Consider the following 16,942-nt stretch of genomic DNA (forward strand, 5'->3'; position numbering starts at 1 on the left):
AAATATTTCCTACTATGAGCTAATCTTCTGGAATTTGAAAAAAATCACATGAGGTTTTTCCATGATAAATATGTAACATATTCTCAAAGGACGTGCTTTGTAAATACAGCTTAAAGTCATCCTGTAATTGCTGAATTTGAAAGTATGCATGATGCCAAGTCCAAGAGCACATGTTTGACACTGTAACCCTAGTAATAAATTCTGTACAAAATGACTCAGCTAGGGTATACAAGGGCCACTAGGAGGGCAATTTATTTTCCGAATGATTTTGCTTCTTCATCATAAAAAAGTTTTTAATTAGTGTGTGTGTGTGTATATATATATATATATATGTATACTATAGAACAACCTTCTTTAAGATAAAAAGTATTACATTACATTCTGACAAAATTAGCATTTCAGTGTATATAAATATGGATATTTGGAAAACGATTAGAGATGAGTATTTAAAAATGGTGTGTGAAAAATGGAATCAAGAGAGTAATATTTATTGAGTCAATTTCTGCTTCAAAGCACTGACTAGGCAGAAAATGCTTGAAAAACGATGTAAAAATATTTAGACCTAGTTTTAGAAAGAGGAAACTGGTGTTCAGAGAATTTAAGCAGATATAAAAATATCTTAAAGCTTCTAAGTGGCCCAATAGTATTGGAACATGTGTTTGGCTTAATGATAAAATTTTTTATTGTAAAGATATTAATTACCTGTAAAATATGTACTAGGCATGTGAGAGCTGATTACTGAGGGGCACATAAGCTAGAGATTGTGTCTGCACTTATGAACTGATATCCACAGGTTACAACAGAAAGCTATTAAAAGTAATAGAATTTAGATTGTTGACCTTTTCAACAATCCAGGAACATGGTATCCTGGACATGGTCCAAGAGTGCTAGCAGTGGTGACAATAACAATGTGTAAATTCTAGGGAATTTGGGAAGTAGAAATTAGAGTTTTGAATTTGAAAAAGTCAGCAAAACTAGAAGAAAGCAAAATTGAAATGGGGATTTTTCTTTATTTGCTAGTGATGAAACATGGCCAAGTGACCAGATTAGATCAGTGACCAATATCAGAAAAAAAAAAAAAGGGAAGAAAGATTTCTCAGCTAAAGGAAAAATGTCTCATAATGAAAGTTATTAGAAAATGAAACCAGTGGCTTTGTGAAAATCCCCGTTGAAGGCAGTCAATAAACTATTGGATCACCACTCATTCCTTTTTCTTTTTCATAAAAAAAAAATTGAGAATATGGTAGAAGGAATGAGCTTCCCAAGTTTATATTCTCTTCCAACTTAGATTTCATGGTTGTTATAGTAAAGAATAATTTAAAAATTTAGAATGTGCCTGATTTTGAAAATGGCAAATTAAACAAAAGCCTGGACATGCAAAATACATTATAACAAATAAGTTAAGGGAGGCCAGCTCTCTGCTGTGGCCAGGGAGTGCAGTGGAGGATGGCCCGGGTGCTTGGGCCCTGCACCCCATGGAAGACCAGGAGAAGCACCTGGCTCCTGGCTTCAGATCAGTGCGGTGTGCCGGCTGCAGCGCGCCGGCCGCGGTGGCCATTGGAGGGTGAACCAACGGCAAGAGGAAGACTTTTCTCTCTGTCTCTCTCTCTCTCTCTCATTGTCCACTCTGCCTGTCAAAAAAAAAAAAATCACTTTTTTATTGCATGTTTGGTAGAAAAAACGTCAGATTATGGCTATGGTGTGAGAAAAAAGGATGTATCTAGATCAGACACCTACAAATATGGAAACTTATTTAGAGATACATAGTTTTAATTCAGGGTTTCTAGACCTCAGCACTGTTAACCTTTTTGCGCCTGGTATTTCTTTGTTGTTAGGTGTCACTCCCCCTCTTCGTGGAGGAACGACACTAAACCCTGCCTAGGCTTCATATCCGAGTCACGGCACCATTATGTCGCTCCCCCTCTTCGTGGAGGAACGACACAGGACCCTGCGCTGTTCTTTTGTCTGCTCGGCCCTCCCCGGGTTTGCTGCTGGTTCTTCCCAGGTTGGCTACTGTCCCTTCCACCTCCGTGGAAGGGCGGTTCCCCCTGGCCACTTTCCCCACTTCCACAGGGGAGCGGCACACCGCCGGCCGGCTCTCTCGGGGGCTGCACAGGTGTTCCTTCAGATAGATGTTCCCCTTAGATGTTCCCTTTAGATGTTCCTGGTGAATGCCATCTCTCTCCTCCTTTATAGTCCTCCTCCGCCAATCCCAACTCTGCTACCCACACGCCGAGCACGCTGCTCTCCTCCAATCAGGAGCAGGTCCCACAGTTTATTGGTTGAACTGGAGGCAGCTGTGTAGAAGCTGTTTTCTCCTCTCCCAGCGCCATATTGTAGGAGAGCAGATGCATAGAATAAGTCTCAATTCCAGTAACTCAGTCTAGTCCGAGCTGCTCCCCACAGTTAGGGTCTGTTCTGTGCCCTGTAGAATGAATAGCATATTTTGTTTTTGTCACTAAATGCCTTTGGCATACTGCACACCCTTTCCCAAGTTGTGACAATTGAGGATGTCACAGAAATTACCAAGCGTTTCCAAGAGGGTAAACTCACTTGTCATTGAAACCATGGTTAGAGATGAGCCCATAGTATTATTATTTCTCTGTTTCTTCTGGCATGGAAAGAAGGTGAGCCTTAAAGTAGAGGCAGTTATCTCCCTCTTTTAAGGGAACAACATTGTGCAGTCTTGATCCTCAGACAAGAATCATCTATAATCTCTCTTTGCATATCCCAGTTCTTGGGAAAGCCTCTTTCCTAGTGCATGTTCTTAGCCAGTGTCTGGGGAATTCAGCTGAGTCATTCAAGCGAAACAACCAAAAATGTGTAAGTATCTGTGACTGTAAAAATATTTGTGGAGATGAGGAAAAACCCAATGGAGAAAAATCATTTCTTTGAGGTTGAGTGAAAATAAAAATTATATGGTTAGCAAAGAGGATCTAGGTAATTGAATTTGTGGTGCTGTTCTTTGGATTAGATGTGATATTTGAAATCCAAGAGTAGATTCCAGGTATGTGGGAAAATTGTAAAACTGGGAAGTGAAATTGATGAGAGAGACTAAAGACTTGGGGCCCGGACATTGTTTCTATCTTGTAGGAATGATGTGGCTTTCCTTTTGAAGTTTGTTTCAAGAACCAATTATTCTCAGTGTTTATTCTCTTAAAGAGAAGTTCATGAGTTTTAACTCTAAGTTCTGCTTCCAGTATGATAATATAAATAGAATAGATCAAGGGTTTGTTCACTTCCTTGGTTCCAGTGGTGTTACAGGCAGCTGTGAACTTCAAGAACCAAAGAGAGAGGACAATGCTAGAGCAAGGCATGCTGTCTCCATAGCACGTCATATCTGCTAAGTTCTATGTTTTTTTTTTTTTTCTAAAACATCAAGAATTTGGAGCAAGTTTCTGTACAACCAGTTCCTACTGATATAAACTCCATCAGTTATGATAAAAGTCTAAGAAATCTGATAATACTGAACGCTTCTCTGTATCTGAATAATGAATATAGATAAAATTTATATTACTGTAGTGATAGGTATGCAAAGTTGAAATTCATTAAAAATGTTTTCCCATGAATTATCTGCCTATCCAAATAGCTTTTTGTATACCAAAAGAAAACTATTTATCCTATAAAGGGAGCTCTAAATTGCATTGTTCATGAATTTTACAATTAAAATAATAGATGGGATGTGTGTGTGTGTGAATCTAGAATGAGTCTAAGCTCTAATTATAAAAGTAAATTTTTTAAAAAATAAGGGGAGCAGGTATTGTGATGCAGGGGTTAAGCCACTCTTTGTGACACCTGCATTCCATATCGGAGTTCTGGTTCAAGTCTTGGCTCCTCTGTTTCTGAACCAGTTCTACGTTAGTGTGCCTGGGAAGCAATAGATGACAGATTTTATACGTGAGTCCTGCCCTCTGCCACCCACATGGAGACCTGGATAGTTCCTGGCTCATGACTTTGGCCTAGCCCAGAATCAGCTGTTGTGGCACTGGGGACTGAAATAGCAGATAGAAAATCTCTCTCTCTCTTCTTTCTCTTTCTGCCTTTCAAAATAAATGAATAAATAAACAAATAAATATTTTCGGGCCCCAGAACAAAATAAAAACAAACTATTACATTTTTTTAAAAAAATTATTTATTTGAGAGGTAGAATTACAGAGAATGAGAGAGAGAGAAAGAGACAGAGAGAAAGAAGTCTTTCATCTGCTGGTTCACTCCCTGAATGGCTGCAATGGCTGGAGCTAAGCTGATCTGAAGCCAGGAGCCAGGAGCTTCTTCTGGGTCTCCCGTGTGGATGCAGGGGCCCAAACACTTGGCCATCTTCTACTGTTTTTTGCAGTCCATAGCAGATAGCTGATTCAGAAGAGGAGCAGCCCAGAGTAGAACCGGCACACAGATGGGATCTGGGTGTCGCAGGCAAAGGCTTAGCCAACCACAGCACAATGCCGGCTACACAAACTTCTTGAATACCAACTATGATTTGAGCTTCATAGTGACAGGAATACAGTTTGCTATGGGTAGGCCTCCCAGAAGTGACTTCAAATTGTTCTACTCTTTGATTCCACTGACCCTTAAGTTTTTCTTACCTATAATGTGCATGAAAACCTTAGCTCTGCCTGCATGTCCTAATGTGGGAGATACAGTCTTCTATCTCAAAAATACCATATTTTACTTAGTGAACAAGACAAAGTTGCAACAAAGTTTGGCAAGCCAATTTGTCTGTACATAGTAGCAAAAAAGAGGGACAGTGAATCCAGATGGTAGCAGTGAGAAAAGACATTCTGCAGGAAGTGCTTCCAGATTTGAGAATTTTGTTAATTCAGACTTGATGATGACACAAATATTAATGGCAGAAGAAATGATACTCATTTTCTCCTGAATATGTTGAATTTTAAGTGTAATAGCATTATAGAGAAGAAATAGATCCATTATATGGTAGAATAACATTGAATATTTTTTGAGATGATTGCGAGTTTCTCATAAATGGATAATTTTAAGAATGTTGAATGGGTACAATGAAATTTGTATATAAGTACTGGGCAGAATTCATTTTTGTGCTACCTTTTGTAATGGAAATATTAGGAATTGAAGATGTGTTTTTGCCGTTAGCATCCTAAAAGCATCCACTCTCTTTTGGCTTCTGAACTGAATATGTAAGGAACACTAGGGAAAGGAGCAGGAAAACAGCTTATTAAATTATAGAAATGCAGCCAGATCTCATACTATGTTACTTTGATAAAATCTGTGTTCTGAAAACCAGTGTAATTTCTAGGTGATCCATTTCCCTTCTTCATCCAAATCAAGTTGTCTGGGTTTTAAAAGTCTCCTCAGTGACAATCACTACTTAACATAAATGGCAGAGAAAAGGGCAACTTTCCTGTCTCCCAGTGCCTTGCTGTGCCTGGCATAAGGAAGGAAGGAGCAAATGTAAGAAGCACTTACAGATACATTCTGTCTTCACACCTATAGTCAGAGGCTCAATGGATGTCATTGGTTTTGAATTGTCAGGTGTGGATCTATTTCTTAGATTTGAGGGAAATTCTATAAGCAGGAGGTGTGAAAGTATGGGGTGGATAGAACAATTCTGAGATGTTTCAATAACTCAGAAATGGAGACAAGAGTATTTCCTTCCCTGTGGGCAAAAATCAATACTTTAGGCAAGAAGAGGGGGAGGTAACATTTTCTTATGTTCCACCAAAACTTTTTTATACAAGACATGCATTGAGTTATAAAAGGTTTTGAAAATGAGCATCTATTTTACAATCTGGCATATGATTAGATTGAGATAATTCTTGACAGAATAAATGAAAATAATTTTCCTTAAATAAAACCCCAATCTCCCAAATGATGAGCTCATTTTAAGCAAACCATTATTTTTGTCAACAGTGGCAACAGTTTAAATATTTGTTGGCCAAGTCAGAGAATGAATGGTATGCTCTGGCAATTACTGGTAGTATATAAGGGTTCCAGAGTAGTAGGAGACATTATACTTCAGCAACATCTTCTTGCAACTCATCTGTACTCTCTCCTCCTGACAACATGTGCTGCAACTACTATGGCAATTCCTGTGGCTATGGCTGTGGCTATGGCTCAGGCTATGGTTGTGGCTATGGCTCAGGCTATGGCTGTGGCTATGGCTCAGGCTATGGTTGTGGCTATGGCTCAGGCTATGGCTGTGGCTATGGCTCAGGCTATGGTTGTGGCTATGGCTCAGGCTATGGCTGTGGCTGTGGCTTAGGCTACGGTTGTGGCTATGGCTCAGGCTATGGCTGTGGTTATGGCTCCAGCTACTATGGCTGTGGCTATGGTTCTGGCTATGGCTGTGGCTATGGTTCTGGCTATGGCTGTGGATATGGCACTGGCTGTTATCGCTACCGACCATTTTGTTATAGAAGATGTTATTCTTCTTGCTGCTAAAACATCACTGTCAGAGGACCATCTCCTTCTGAAATGACAGCTCCGAAGATAATGTTGATTCAAGGATCCATAATCTGAGATTTCTATATCCAACAAATGACAGTCTTGACAGTCTGACCTCAGCTACGAATTTCCTGGAATAGCATCTTTGTAGCTGTAGGGTCCATGGTATCATCTCACTATGTTCCAAATGATAGCCTTTGCTGATTCTCTCACTATAACTGATTTTCTGTGGTAACTGTATTAATGAATGTAACATCTATAGTTGGGTAAAGTCACTTATTTTCAATAAAAATGATCCTTGGTTTCTAACAACTATTTTTGTACTTGTTTGTGAATTAATCTTTCCTTGAGGTGTTTTGGTTTCTCATGAAAATAGGATTATTGATGTGTTCCATAAACCTTAGGAACTTTCTCGATAATACAAGTATTTCTTCCTATACTTGGATCTTAAATAGTGTCTTCTTTAGCTGCTTCTCCTATCTTACATGCTGAGGACTTCAGACAACTTAAAGCACAAACCTCTCAAGGAATATTTCAGAACTTTGGTTTGGAAATGGCATTGATGGTCCAGAATGGCGCTGGAGGGAAACAGAGGAGAAATGACAACTATTTGGGAAAGAAGAAATGGCCTGAGTGATTGATGGAATTACAATCAGAATCCAGTGTTAGGTATGAGGAATAAAAATTAAAAGAAAGAATAAACTAGAAGAAAACATATATAAAGTCATATCTTCTGTATTTTATATATTGTATTCAAATATACTTATTTGAATTGTTGAGGTTAAAGAAGGAAATTCAATTCACCTAGCCAAGAAGTATTTTGTTAAAGATTTTTTTTTATTGATTTGAAAGCTATAGTCAGAGAGAGAGAGAGAGAGAGAGAGAGAGAGATCTTCCATCCACTGTTTTACTTCCTAAATGGTTACAATGGCCGGGCCTATGCCGGGCCTAAGCCAGGAGCTTCATCCAGATCTCCCACATGGGTGCATGGACCCAAGTGCTTGGGCCATCTTTGATTGCTTTCCCAGGCGGATTAATAGGGAGCTGGATTGGAAGTCAAGCAGCCAGGACTTGAAGTGGAACCTATATTGGATGCCAGCACTGCAGGCCCACTACGCCACAACATCTGCTCCAAATACATACTTTTGAATAGACAGCATCCTGGACAAGGAAATCACAGAACAATTAAAGGCAAGTGTCCTGTATCCACTGAAAAGGGCAAAGATATTTTGAGAAAGATTTATTTATTTATTTATTTATTTGAAAAGCAAAATTACAGAAAGAGAGGGAGAAATAGAGAGAGATCTTCCATCCAGTAGTTCACTTCTGAAACGGCTGCAGCTGCTGAGGCTGGGTGAAGCCAAAGCTGGGAGCTAGCAACCAGGAGCTTCATCTAGGTTTACTATGTGGGTGTAGGGACCCAAAGACTTGGGCCATCTTCCACTGCTTTTCCATGCATTTTTTTTACTTTTAAATCTATGCTCTGGGGCTAGTGTAGTGGCATAACTGATTAAGCCACCATCAGCAATGCCAGCATCCCATGTGGCCACTGGTTCAAGTCCCAGTTGCTCCACTTCAAATCTAGCTCCCTCCTAATGTGTCTGTACAATGATCTTGTTAAAAAAAAAAAAAAGCTATGATAATGAGGTCATGAAATCTGTAGTAATTTCTTCCACTCATTCCTTCCAGCATGTAAAAATTTGAGGTAGAGGATAGCATTCAGACTTCAGAATACTCCACCTACTTCTCCACTGAACTACTGAACCCCCACCTTTAGACACCATGTGTTGTAACTGTTACAGAAACTCATACAGTAGCCATGACTACGACTGACTATGGTTATGGCTATGGCTATGGTTATGGCTGTTGCTAAGGTTGTGGTTATGGCTCCGGTTATGGCTGTGGTTAGGGCTCTGGTTCTGGATATCACTATAGGTTCACCTATGGCTCTACTTGCTGTGACTATCCACCATTTTGCTGTCAAAAATGTTCTTCTTGTTGCTAGAAACTAACTGTAGAGCACCGTTTCTTCTAAAATGAGCACTTCAACACCATTTCTGCATCAGTGTCTCACAATCCAATCAGATTCTACTGAATAGAGAGTAATCAGAGGCTTCAGAAAACCAACAATCCTTTGGAACGTTCTTCTTGCCATTGTGGGAGCCTGAGTTACTCCATGGCGTTTCTGGAACACAGAAGACCTCATTCTGGTCAGAGTCTACATATGTACTTTATGCTGAGTTTCTATATTTTGATCAATTCCAAATACACACACTCACTTGTCCTAACATGCTTTTGCATTTTTTTTTTGTTTCAGACATGCTGTTGACTAATAGTTTTATCTTCTACATCTATGACAACTTTAGGGGTCAAGAGGGCTAATGCTTGGATGCTCTTTCCATCTATGTATGTATGGCTTCCATTCTGGTTCATCGGTCCCCATGAAGAAATGTCTTCTTATGCACTAAGTTTTATGTTTCATTTACTTTACTAAAGGATTTTTTTTAAGCATTTGTGCTTCAAAATCCTGGGTCTATCAATTTCAATGTTTTCCTATTAATTAGCATCAATACACATAGAAATACATGCACAAACACATATGTACACACAGAGACTACCACTGAAATGTCTGCTTGGGAGAAATGCTAATGGCACACAAAATGGGCAAGAAGGGGAAAGACAGAAGACTCAAATGTTATGAGTTCAAGTAACCTGGAAAGTGGTTAAATGGGTCTGCATTTTAAGTGTTGTCAAAAATAATGAGAAAGAATAGATGAGCATTAGGGACTTTATGAAGGCAGAATTTCTTAGACATTAACAATAAAGAAAAAAGGCAAGAATCCTAGAGAAGAAAGTATCTATAAAAAGTGTATCTCTTCTTCTCACTTAAGATTGTGGAGAATTTAGAATGGTTGATAATTATACATCGGAAAGATGGGCATTGCAAAATTAGTAAGTCTAGAATTACAGATGTGTGCTATTCCTTTCTAGAGACTCTAATTAGGTTGAAATGAATGGATGATCATGATGTCTAAGTTCTACAACATAAGAGCTCTTTCTAATATGTGATACTCTCTGAAACGGGAATGACTTCCTCATCAGGTGCTCCATCACTGGATATGTTTAAATATAAGAAGCCTCATTCACTATTAGAGTTATTTCAGGAAGAAATAAATAGAGGGAGAGGAGTGCAATGAAATATTCATATCTGTCCCCATTTTAATCTAGGATTCTACAGTTTAGAAATGCATTTGACTGCTGAAGTGCGATTGTGAAAATTTTGATGCTAATGTTGGGAAAACACAGAAGACAGATCATTTGTTTCTGTATCTGGAAGAAGAAACCAGTTGTGATATGTTTGGCTGCAGGATTTCGATTTCCAATTGGTTAGAGAAAGACTGTCAGAGCTGGGGTTAAGGTGGAACCACCCATATGTTCCTAAATGCCCTTTAGTCTCAAAAGAAATTACAGTCGTGAGAAGTGGAAGGACAAAGGGGGTGGATAGATGGATCACTTGGCATTCTTAGAGCCATAGAACCACTACTGTTGTATGTTAGGAAAAAAGGAGCAGAATAGAGAGGATGCAGTATATGAATTTACAGTTAGACTGAATTTATTTAGGGAAAATACATCCGTAGAGGTGGGTGAACAACTGCCCGCTTGCACATTGATGGGACACGGGGCAGAAGGCCCTGAGCCCCAGGGGCCCGGCCTTTTTATATTTTAAGAGGGCTGGGGATGGGAGTGGGGTGGGGGGTAGCAGGCAGAAGGGAATTCCTGGAACTGGCCTTTTAAGTGTTCTGAACAATTGGTCTTTCAGGTGGCGGTGGGATGTCCCTTTGAAGGCAATAGGGTGTGAGACCCAACTGAGTTTCAAGGGCCAGGAATACATTCCTATGTTTATCTCTTTTGGGCAATGAGGAGGAATGGCTGAGGCTTATGTCCTTGTTCTATCAGTGTATAATGTGGATGTGTAGTTTTGTTCATCAAATGCTTATTGAGCTACTTTTTTTTTTTTTTTAGTAAAAGAGCCTTATTTATTTGAAGGGCAGAGTTATAGAAAAAGAGAGAGAAGGAGAGACAGAGAGAGAATCTTCCAACACTGGTTTATTCTGTAATTGGCCACAACTGTTAGGGCTGAACCAGTCAAAAGCCAAAAGTCAAGAGCTTCATCTGGGTCTCCCACATGGGGCAGGGGCCCAAGCACTTGGGCCACCTTGTGCTGGCTTCCTAGGCACATTAGCAGGGTGCTGAATCAGAAGTTGAGCAGCTGGAACTTGAACCAGCATCCATATGGAATGCCAGTGTCACAGGCATTGGCTTAACCAATTACAGCACGATGTTGGCCCCTTGTTGAGCTCTTAACCAACACATAACGTCATGCACTATGAGTAAAGAACTGAATTATTTCATCTCTGATTTCCAAATGTGTGGGAAAAGATAAGAAAAAACACAGGCAACAAAGATGAATATTTTGCTATAATGTAATTAAACCCTACAGTTTTTGGTAGCAACAGGTTGAAATTAGAAGAGGAGCTAGCACCAAGAATAAGTAAAGAGAAGCTGGCACCAAGAATAAGTAGAGAGAAGGGCCAGGAATATTTCTGAAAAAGGGGGAAATTTACATTTGAAATATGAAGTATTAATAGGAGTTGGTCAATAATACAAAAAAGAAATAGCTATCTAGACAGGTGGAGAAATAGGTAATACATTTTGGAAATGTACATATACTGGAACCTATTGCTCTAGCCATCATCTTTCTACCAAGTAAAGTGAGCTAGGGGAGTCCAGCATAGGCTCAGTAGGTGAGCCAAATGCATAAATCTACAAGTGTGGGCAGGCAATTTTTAAAATGACCTCCAATGACGTATACCTTTATATGATTCCCTTCCCCCTAGATGTGAGAAAGATCTGTAACTTGCCCTAAACAAAACAAAGATGACAAGATATCACTTTTGTGATTATACTGTGTTTAGAGTTGGTAAATAAAATATAAGATGGATAAATCTGAATTTCAGATAAAACAGATTCTTTTAATATAAATGAGTTTCATGCAATGTTTATGGCATACTTACTAAATCTGGCAACTTAAGTTACATGGCAAAAAAATTTTGCAGATACCTGGGATGGCAACATTTTTTAAACAAAGATTTATTTATTACCTATCTATTTATCATCTATCTATGTATTTGAGATGCAGGGAGATAAAGAGAGAGAGAGAGAGAGAGAGAGAGAGAGAGAGAGAGAGAGAGAGAGAGAGAGAAAGGAAAGAAAAGGATCTTCCTACATAGACATAAAAGGTCCCAGTACTTGGATCAGCCTCTGCTGACTTCTCAGGCACATTAGCAGGAAATTGGATTAGAAGCAGGGCACCAAGGACTTAAACCTCCATTCTGATATGAAATTCTGGTGTGGTAAGTCATTGTGCCACAATTCAAACTCCAGAGATGACATCTTTGTAAAATAATTAAATAATTAAATTTTATCTGATTGAAAGGCAAAAAGACTGAGATAGAGAAAGACAGGATTTTCATCCTCTGGTTCATTCCCCAAGTACCCACAACAGTCAGGGTTGGATCAGGCTGATATCAGGGTCCATGAAGTTGATCCAGGTCTCCCCTATGGATGACAGGAGCCTAAGTACATGAATCATCCTCTGCTGCCTCCTGGTGTGCACATGAACAGTAAATTGGATCAGAAGCAGACCTAGGACTTGAACCTGAGCATCCTCATGTGGAATGCAGGTCTTCCATGCAGCATCTTAGCTACTGAACCAAACGTCCAGCCCTGGTCTGACATCTTGATTGCAATATTGTGAAACCATGAACAGTGATACCATTGAGGCTCTGCTTTCACTTCTCCACAAAGATTGAGAAAAGTACATAGATTCTGTTCTAGGCTGCTATTTTTTGTCACAATTTGTTATGTAGCAATAGGAAAATTTTACAACAAACTCCCTCTTCTGTTCTCTGAATTACTTGGTAAGAGCTATGATTTCCTTGGGTTATCAGAATAATGTACCACACATCAACAGAGGTTAGGAAACAAAACATATCAATGGATTTCCAGGGTAGACCACTCTGGACAATAGTTGAAAGGTTCATTAAAGATACTGTCAACCATTCTTGATGGGAATGTCTTGGAAGTAACAAAATGAATTATCTAGGACTCCAATTAACAATGAGAACAATGATGCACTCTACAATGTGTGATTTTTTTTATTTTTTGAAAGATTTTATTTATTTTTTGAGAGGTAAAGTTATAGAAAAGAGAGGGAGAGAAAGAGAGAAAGGTCTTTTGTTGTATGGTTCACTCCCCAAATGGCCACAATGGCCAGAGCTAGGCCAATTGGAAACCACGAGCCATGAGCTTCTTAAGGGTCTCCCATGTGAGTGTTGGGGCTCAAGCACTTGGGCCATCTTCCACTGCTTTCCCAGGCTATAGCAGAGAGTTAGATTAGAAGAGGAGCCACCAGGACACGAACTGTCACCCATATGGGACGCTGACACTGCAGGCTGAGTCTTAGCCTACTACGTCACTCTACTGGCCCTTGTGTGAAGGTTTATAATGAAGGAGTTACATAGTGAAGTGGGTAACAATCCTAAAGAAATCCTTGTTACAGTAAGTGATCAAACTCTCAATGATCAGAAAAGGAAATTCAGTGTAGCATAAGGAAGATGAATGCATCCCTGAGCTTGGCAGTATATTAGCTAGGTGACCTGATGAAGTTTCCTAACCTCTCCTTATCTTGATTTCTAGGTGGTTTGTTACCTATCTCTTTCGCATGTTCTTTAGGATCCAATAGATAAAAACCACTTTTTTTGACAGGCAGAGTGGACAGTGAGAGAGAGAGACAGAGAGAAAGGTCTTCCTTTCCGTTGGTTCACCCCTCAATGGCCGCTGCATACCACGCTGATCCGAAGCCAGTAACCAGGTGCTTCCTCCTGGTCTCCCATGATGGTGCAGGACCCAAGGACTTGGGCCATCCTCCACTGCACTCCCGGGCCACAGCAGAGAGCTGGACTGGAAGAGGGGCAACCGAGACAGAATCCGGCGCCCAACTGGGACTAGAACCCGGGTGCCAGCACCACAGGCAGGGATTAGCCTATTGAACCACAGTGCCAGCCATGATAAAAACCATTTGAAAAAATTTACAATTTATAAAACATCAACAATATTAGTGTAAAAGACACTGTGTTTTTGTTTTCTCTAATCAAGTGAGTATACAGAGTTTACAAAAATTTAGTTAAGGAAATCTCTATAAGTGAAAATAAAACATCAGGATATTATTTCACAGTATTTGAATTCATAGGAACTCTATTATATGGAATATTTTTGTAGGGCAACCTTGGGTTCCAATGAAATCACCTCCAAAGTAATTATGAATAGTAAGCTAGTCAAAGTAGTTAGTCAACCGTATTTGAATAACTGCATTCTCAAACATAAATTGTCTAAACCTTCACAAAACCTTGTTATACAAAATATATCTTTTAAATTGGGTCTTGAAATGATTGACAAAAACTTTCCTTATAGATTTGTAATTGGCTTAAAACAATGACCAAGTAACAGAGATCAAATATGATTCTTCAATAAAATTCAAAAACCTATAACAATGTCTTCTTTTAAGGCAGATGCTATAACTATGAAAAGTCCAGGGTCGGCACTGTGGCTCACTAGGCTAATCCTCCGCCTTGCAGCGCCGGCACACCGGGTTCTAGTCCCAGTCAGGGTGCTGGATTCTGTCCCGGTTGCCCCTCTTCCAGGCCAGCTCTCTGCTGTGGCCAGGGAGTGCAGTGGAGGATGGCCCAAGTCCTTGGTCCCTGCACTCCATGGGAGACCAGGATAAGCACCTGGCTCCTGCCATCAGATCAGCGCGGTGCGCCGGCCGCAGCGCGCTGGTGGCGGCCATTGGAGGGTGAACCAATGGCAAAGGAAGACCTTTCTCTCTGTCTCTCTCTCTCACTGTCCACTCTGCCTGTCCAAAAAAAAAAAAAAAAAAAGTCCAGCTATTCTCATTATCAAATGAGTGGAGTGGCTGGCACATACTTTAAATAAGTATTTTTTGCATGAGTCATGAAATTAATGGAATATGCTGGCCCCTCTTATCAATTTATAAAGATTCCACAGTAATGCATGACATTCGAATTGAGAAGCACCTTTCTGTACCTTACTGAATCCTTACCTTCAGGCCCATATGTGCTAACTAGTGAGGGGGCTGGGTCATGGCCCTGGTTATGGTTGTGACTATGGTTTCAGACATGGCTGTGGGTATGCACCTGGCTATGGCTGTGGCTGTAATACCTCCTAACCATTTTACTACGGAAGATGACATTTCTCTTGTTGCTGGACCATCATCCTAAAACACGCTTCTGAAATAATATTTCATCATTAATACTTTCCCCCCAAAGATGCCCCATTTTATCATATCTCCATTCCTGGAAAGATTGGATATCACTTGTGCTTACTTATAAGAACCTGTTTATTATTATGATATGGATGCTCTCAGTATGTTACCCAAATAGAGAATATTTGATTCTGATAGTACTCAAAATGGAAAGCACACTGGTCCCACTACTTTTTGCTTGAAAAGGATAAGTATTCCACAGCTGGAAGACATTGTACCCTTTCAGTAAATGAATTACTTGTTTTGCAAGTATTTCTATTCTTTGTATTACAGTCATCACTGACTTTAGCATTTGTGTTCTCCCTCAAAATTGGGCAAGTGCTGTGTTTTCTGAGCCTTAGACTTCTTTGTTCTTTCAATTATGATTTATTGCCAATTCTTTTTTCCTTTTCCAAACCATTTTGACTGTTCTCATCTTTTTGTTTTTCCATCTAAATATTTAAATCAGCTTTCCAATCTGTTTAAATATATTCTGCTGAGATTTTTATGGGGATTGGGTTGAATCTATACATTAATTTTGAGAGATTGGATTTAATAATGTTGAGTTCAACCCACATACATGGTATACCTCTGTATATATTGAGATCTCCTTTGATTTCTAAGTTGTGTTTTAAGGCAACATTGAACAGGACTGTTTTTCTTTAAATTCACAGAGGGCATATTATATTGAGGGAAACAAAGTTTTAAAAAAGTGCATATTTCACTAAAATTAATATAAATAATATTGATAAAAGTTTTTCTAACTCTTTTATTTATTTATTTATTTATTTATTTATTTTAACTTTTATTTAATGAATATAAATTTCCAAAGTACAGAATATGGATTACAATGGCTTCCCTCCCATAACGTCCCTCCAACCCGCAACCCTCCCCTTATCCACTCCCTCACCCTTCCATTCACATCAAGATTCATTTTCAATTCTCTTTATATACAGAAGATCAGTTTAGCATACATTAAGTAAAGATTTCAACAGTTTGCTCCCACACAGAAACATAAAGTGAAAAATACTGTTTGAGTACTAGTTATAGCATTAAATCTCAATGTACAGCACACTAAGGACAGAGATCCTACATGAGGAGTAAGTGCACAGTGACTCCTGTTGTTGACTTAACAAATTGACACACTTGTTTATGGCATCAGTAATCACGCTAGCTCTTGTCATGAGCTGCCAAGCCTATGGAAGCCCTCTGAGTTCACTGACTGATCACATTTAGACAAGGCCATGGTCAAAGTGGAAGTTCTCTCCTCCCTTCAGAGAAAGGTACCTCCTTCTTTGATGACCCATTCTTTCCACTGAGATCTCACTCGCGGAGATCTTTCATTTAGGTTTTTTTTTTTTTTTTCCCCAGAGTGTCTTGGCTTTCCATGCCTGAAATACTCTCATGGGCATTTCAGCCGGATCCACATGCCTGAAGGGCTGATTATGAGGCCAGAGTGCTGTTAGGACATTTGCCATTCTATGGGTCTGCTGTGTATCTCACTTCCCATGTTGGATCATTCTCTCCCTTTTTGATTCTATCAGCTAGTATTTGCAGACACTATTCTTGTTTATGTGATCCCTTTGGTTTTTAGTCCTATCATTATGATCAATTGTGAACAGAAATTGATCACTGGGACTAATGAGATGGCATTGGTACATGCCACCTTGATGGGATTGAATTGGAATCCTCTGGTATGTTTCTAACTCTACCGTTTGAGATAAGTCAGCTTGAGCATGTCCCGAATTGCACATCTCTACCCTCTTTTATTCCCACTCTTAGATTTAACAGCGATCACTTTTCAGTAAGTTTCAGCACTTAAGAATAATTGTGTATTGATTACAGTATTCAACCAAAAGTTTTAAGTAGAACAAACAGAAAAATACTAAGAGGGATATCATATTAAGCTGCTCATCAACAGTCAGGGCAAGGGCTGATCAAGTCACCTTTTCTCATAGTGTTCATTTCACTTTAACAGGTTTCCTCTTTGGTGCTCAGTTAGTTGTCACCTATCAAGGAGAACAAGTGGTATTTGTCCCTTTGGGATTGGCTTATTTCACTCAACATAATGTTTTCCAAATTCCTAACAGGGATCAATTTTCAGTTAAAATTTAAACACCTAAGAATAATTGTGTGTTAATT

The 16,942-nt window shown here is 39.4% G+C and overlaps 1 protein-coding gene and 1 long non-coding RNA gene across 2 annotated transcripts in view; both read left to right on the forward strand.

The window, feature by feature from the left end:
- The window catches only part of LOC127482993 (uncharacterized), a 67,799-nt gene that overhangs the window by 31,645 nt on the left and 19,212 nt on the right, over positions 1–16,942 (forward strand). The window lies entirely within an intron of this gene.
- On the forward strand, positions 5,963–6,732 carry LOC108177930 (keratin-associated protein 21-1-like). The gene has a single exon (XM_017346714.3). The coding sequence runs from the start codon at positions 6,037–6,039 to the stop codon at positions 6,412–6,414; it is 378 nt and encodes a 125-aa protein (XP_017202203.3). The 5' UTR covers positions 5,963–6,036; the 3' UTR covers positions 6,415–6,732.

Source organism: Oryctolagus cuniculus, chromosome 4 (assembly GCF_964237555.1).
Source record: "Oryctolagus cuniculus chromosome 4, mOryCun1.1, whole genome shotgun sequence".
NCBI classification, from domain to species: domain Eukaryota; kingdom Metazoa; phylum Chordata; class Mammalia; order Lagomorpha; family Leporidae; genus Oryctolagus; species Oryctolagus cuniculus.

Bases quoted from the DNA above. Each gene is read 5' to 3' on its own strand.
- LOC108177930 (XM_017346714.3), top strand. From the start codon at position 6,037: ATGTGCTGCAACTACTATGGCAATTCCTGTGGCTATGGCTGTGGCTAT.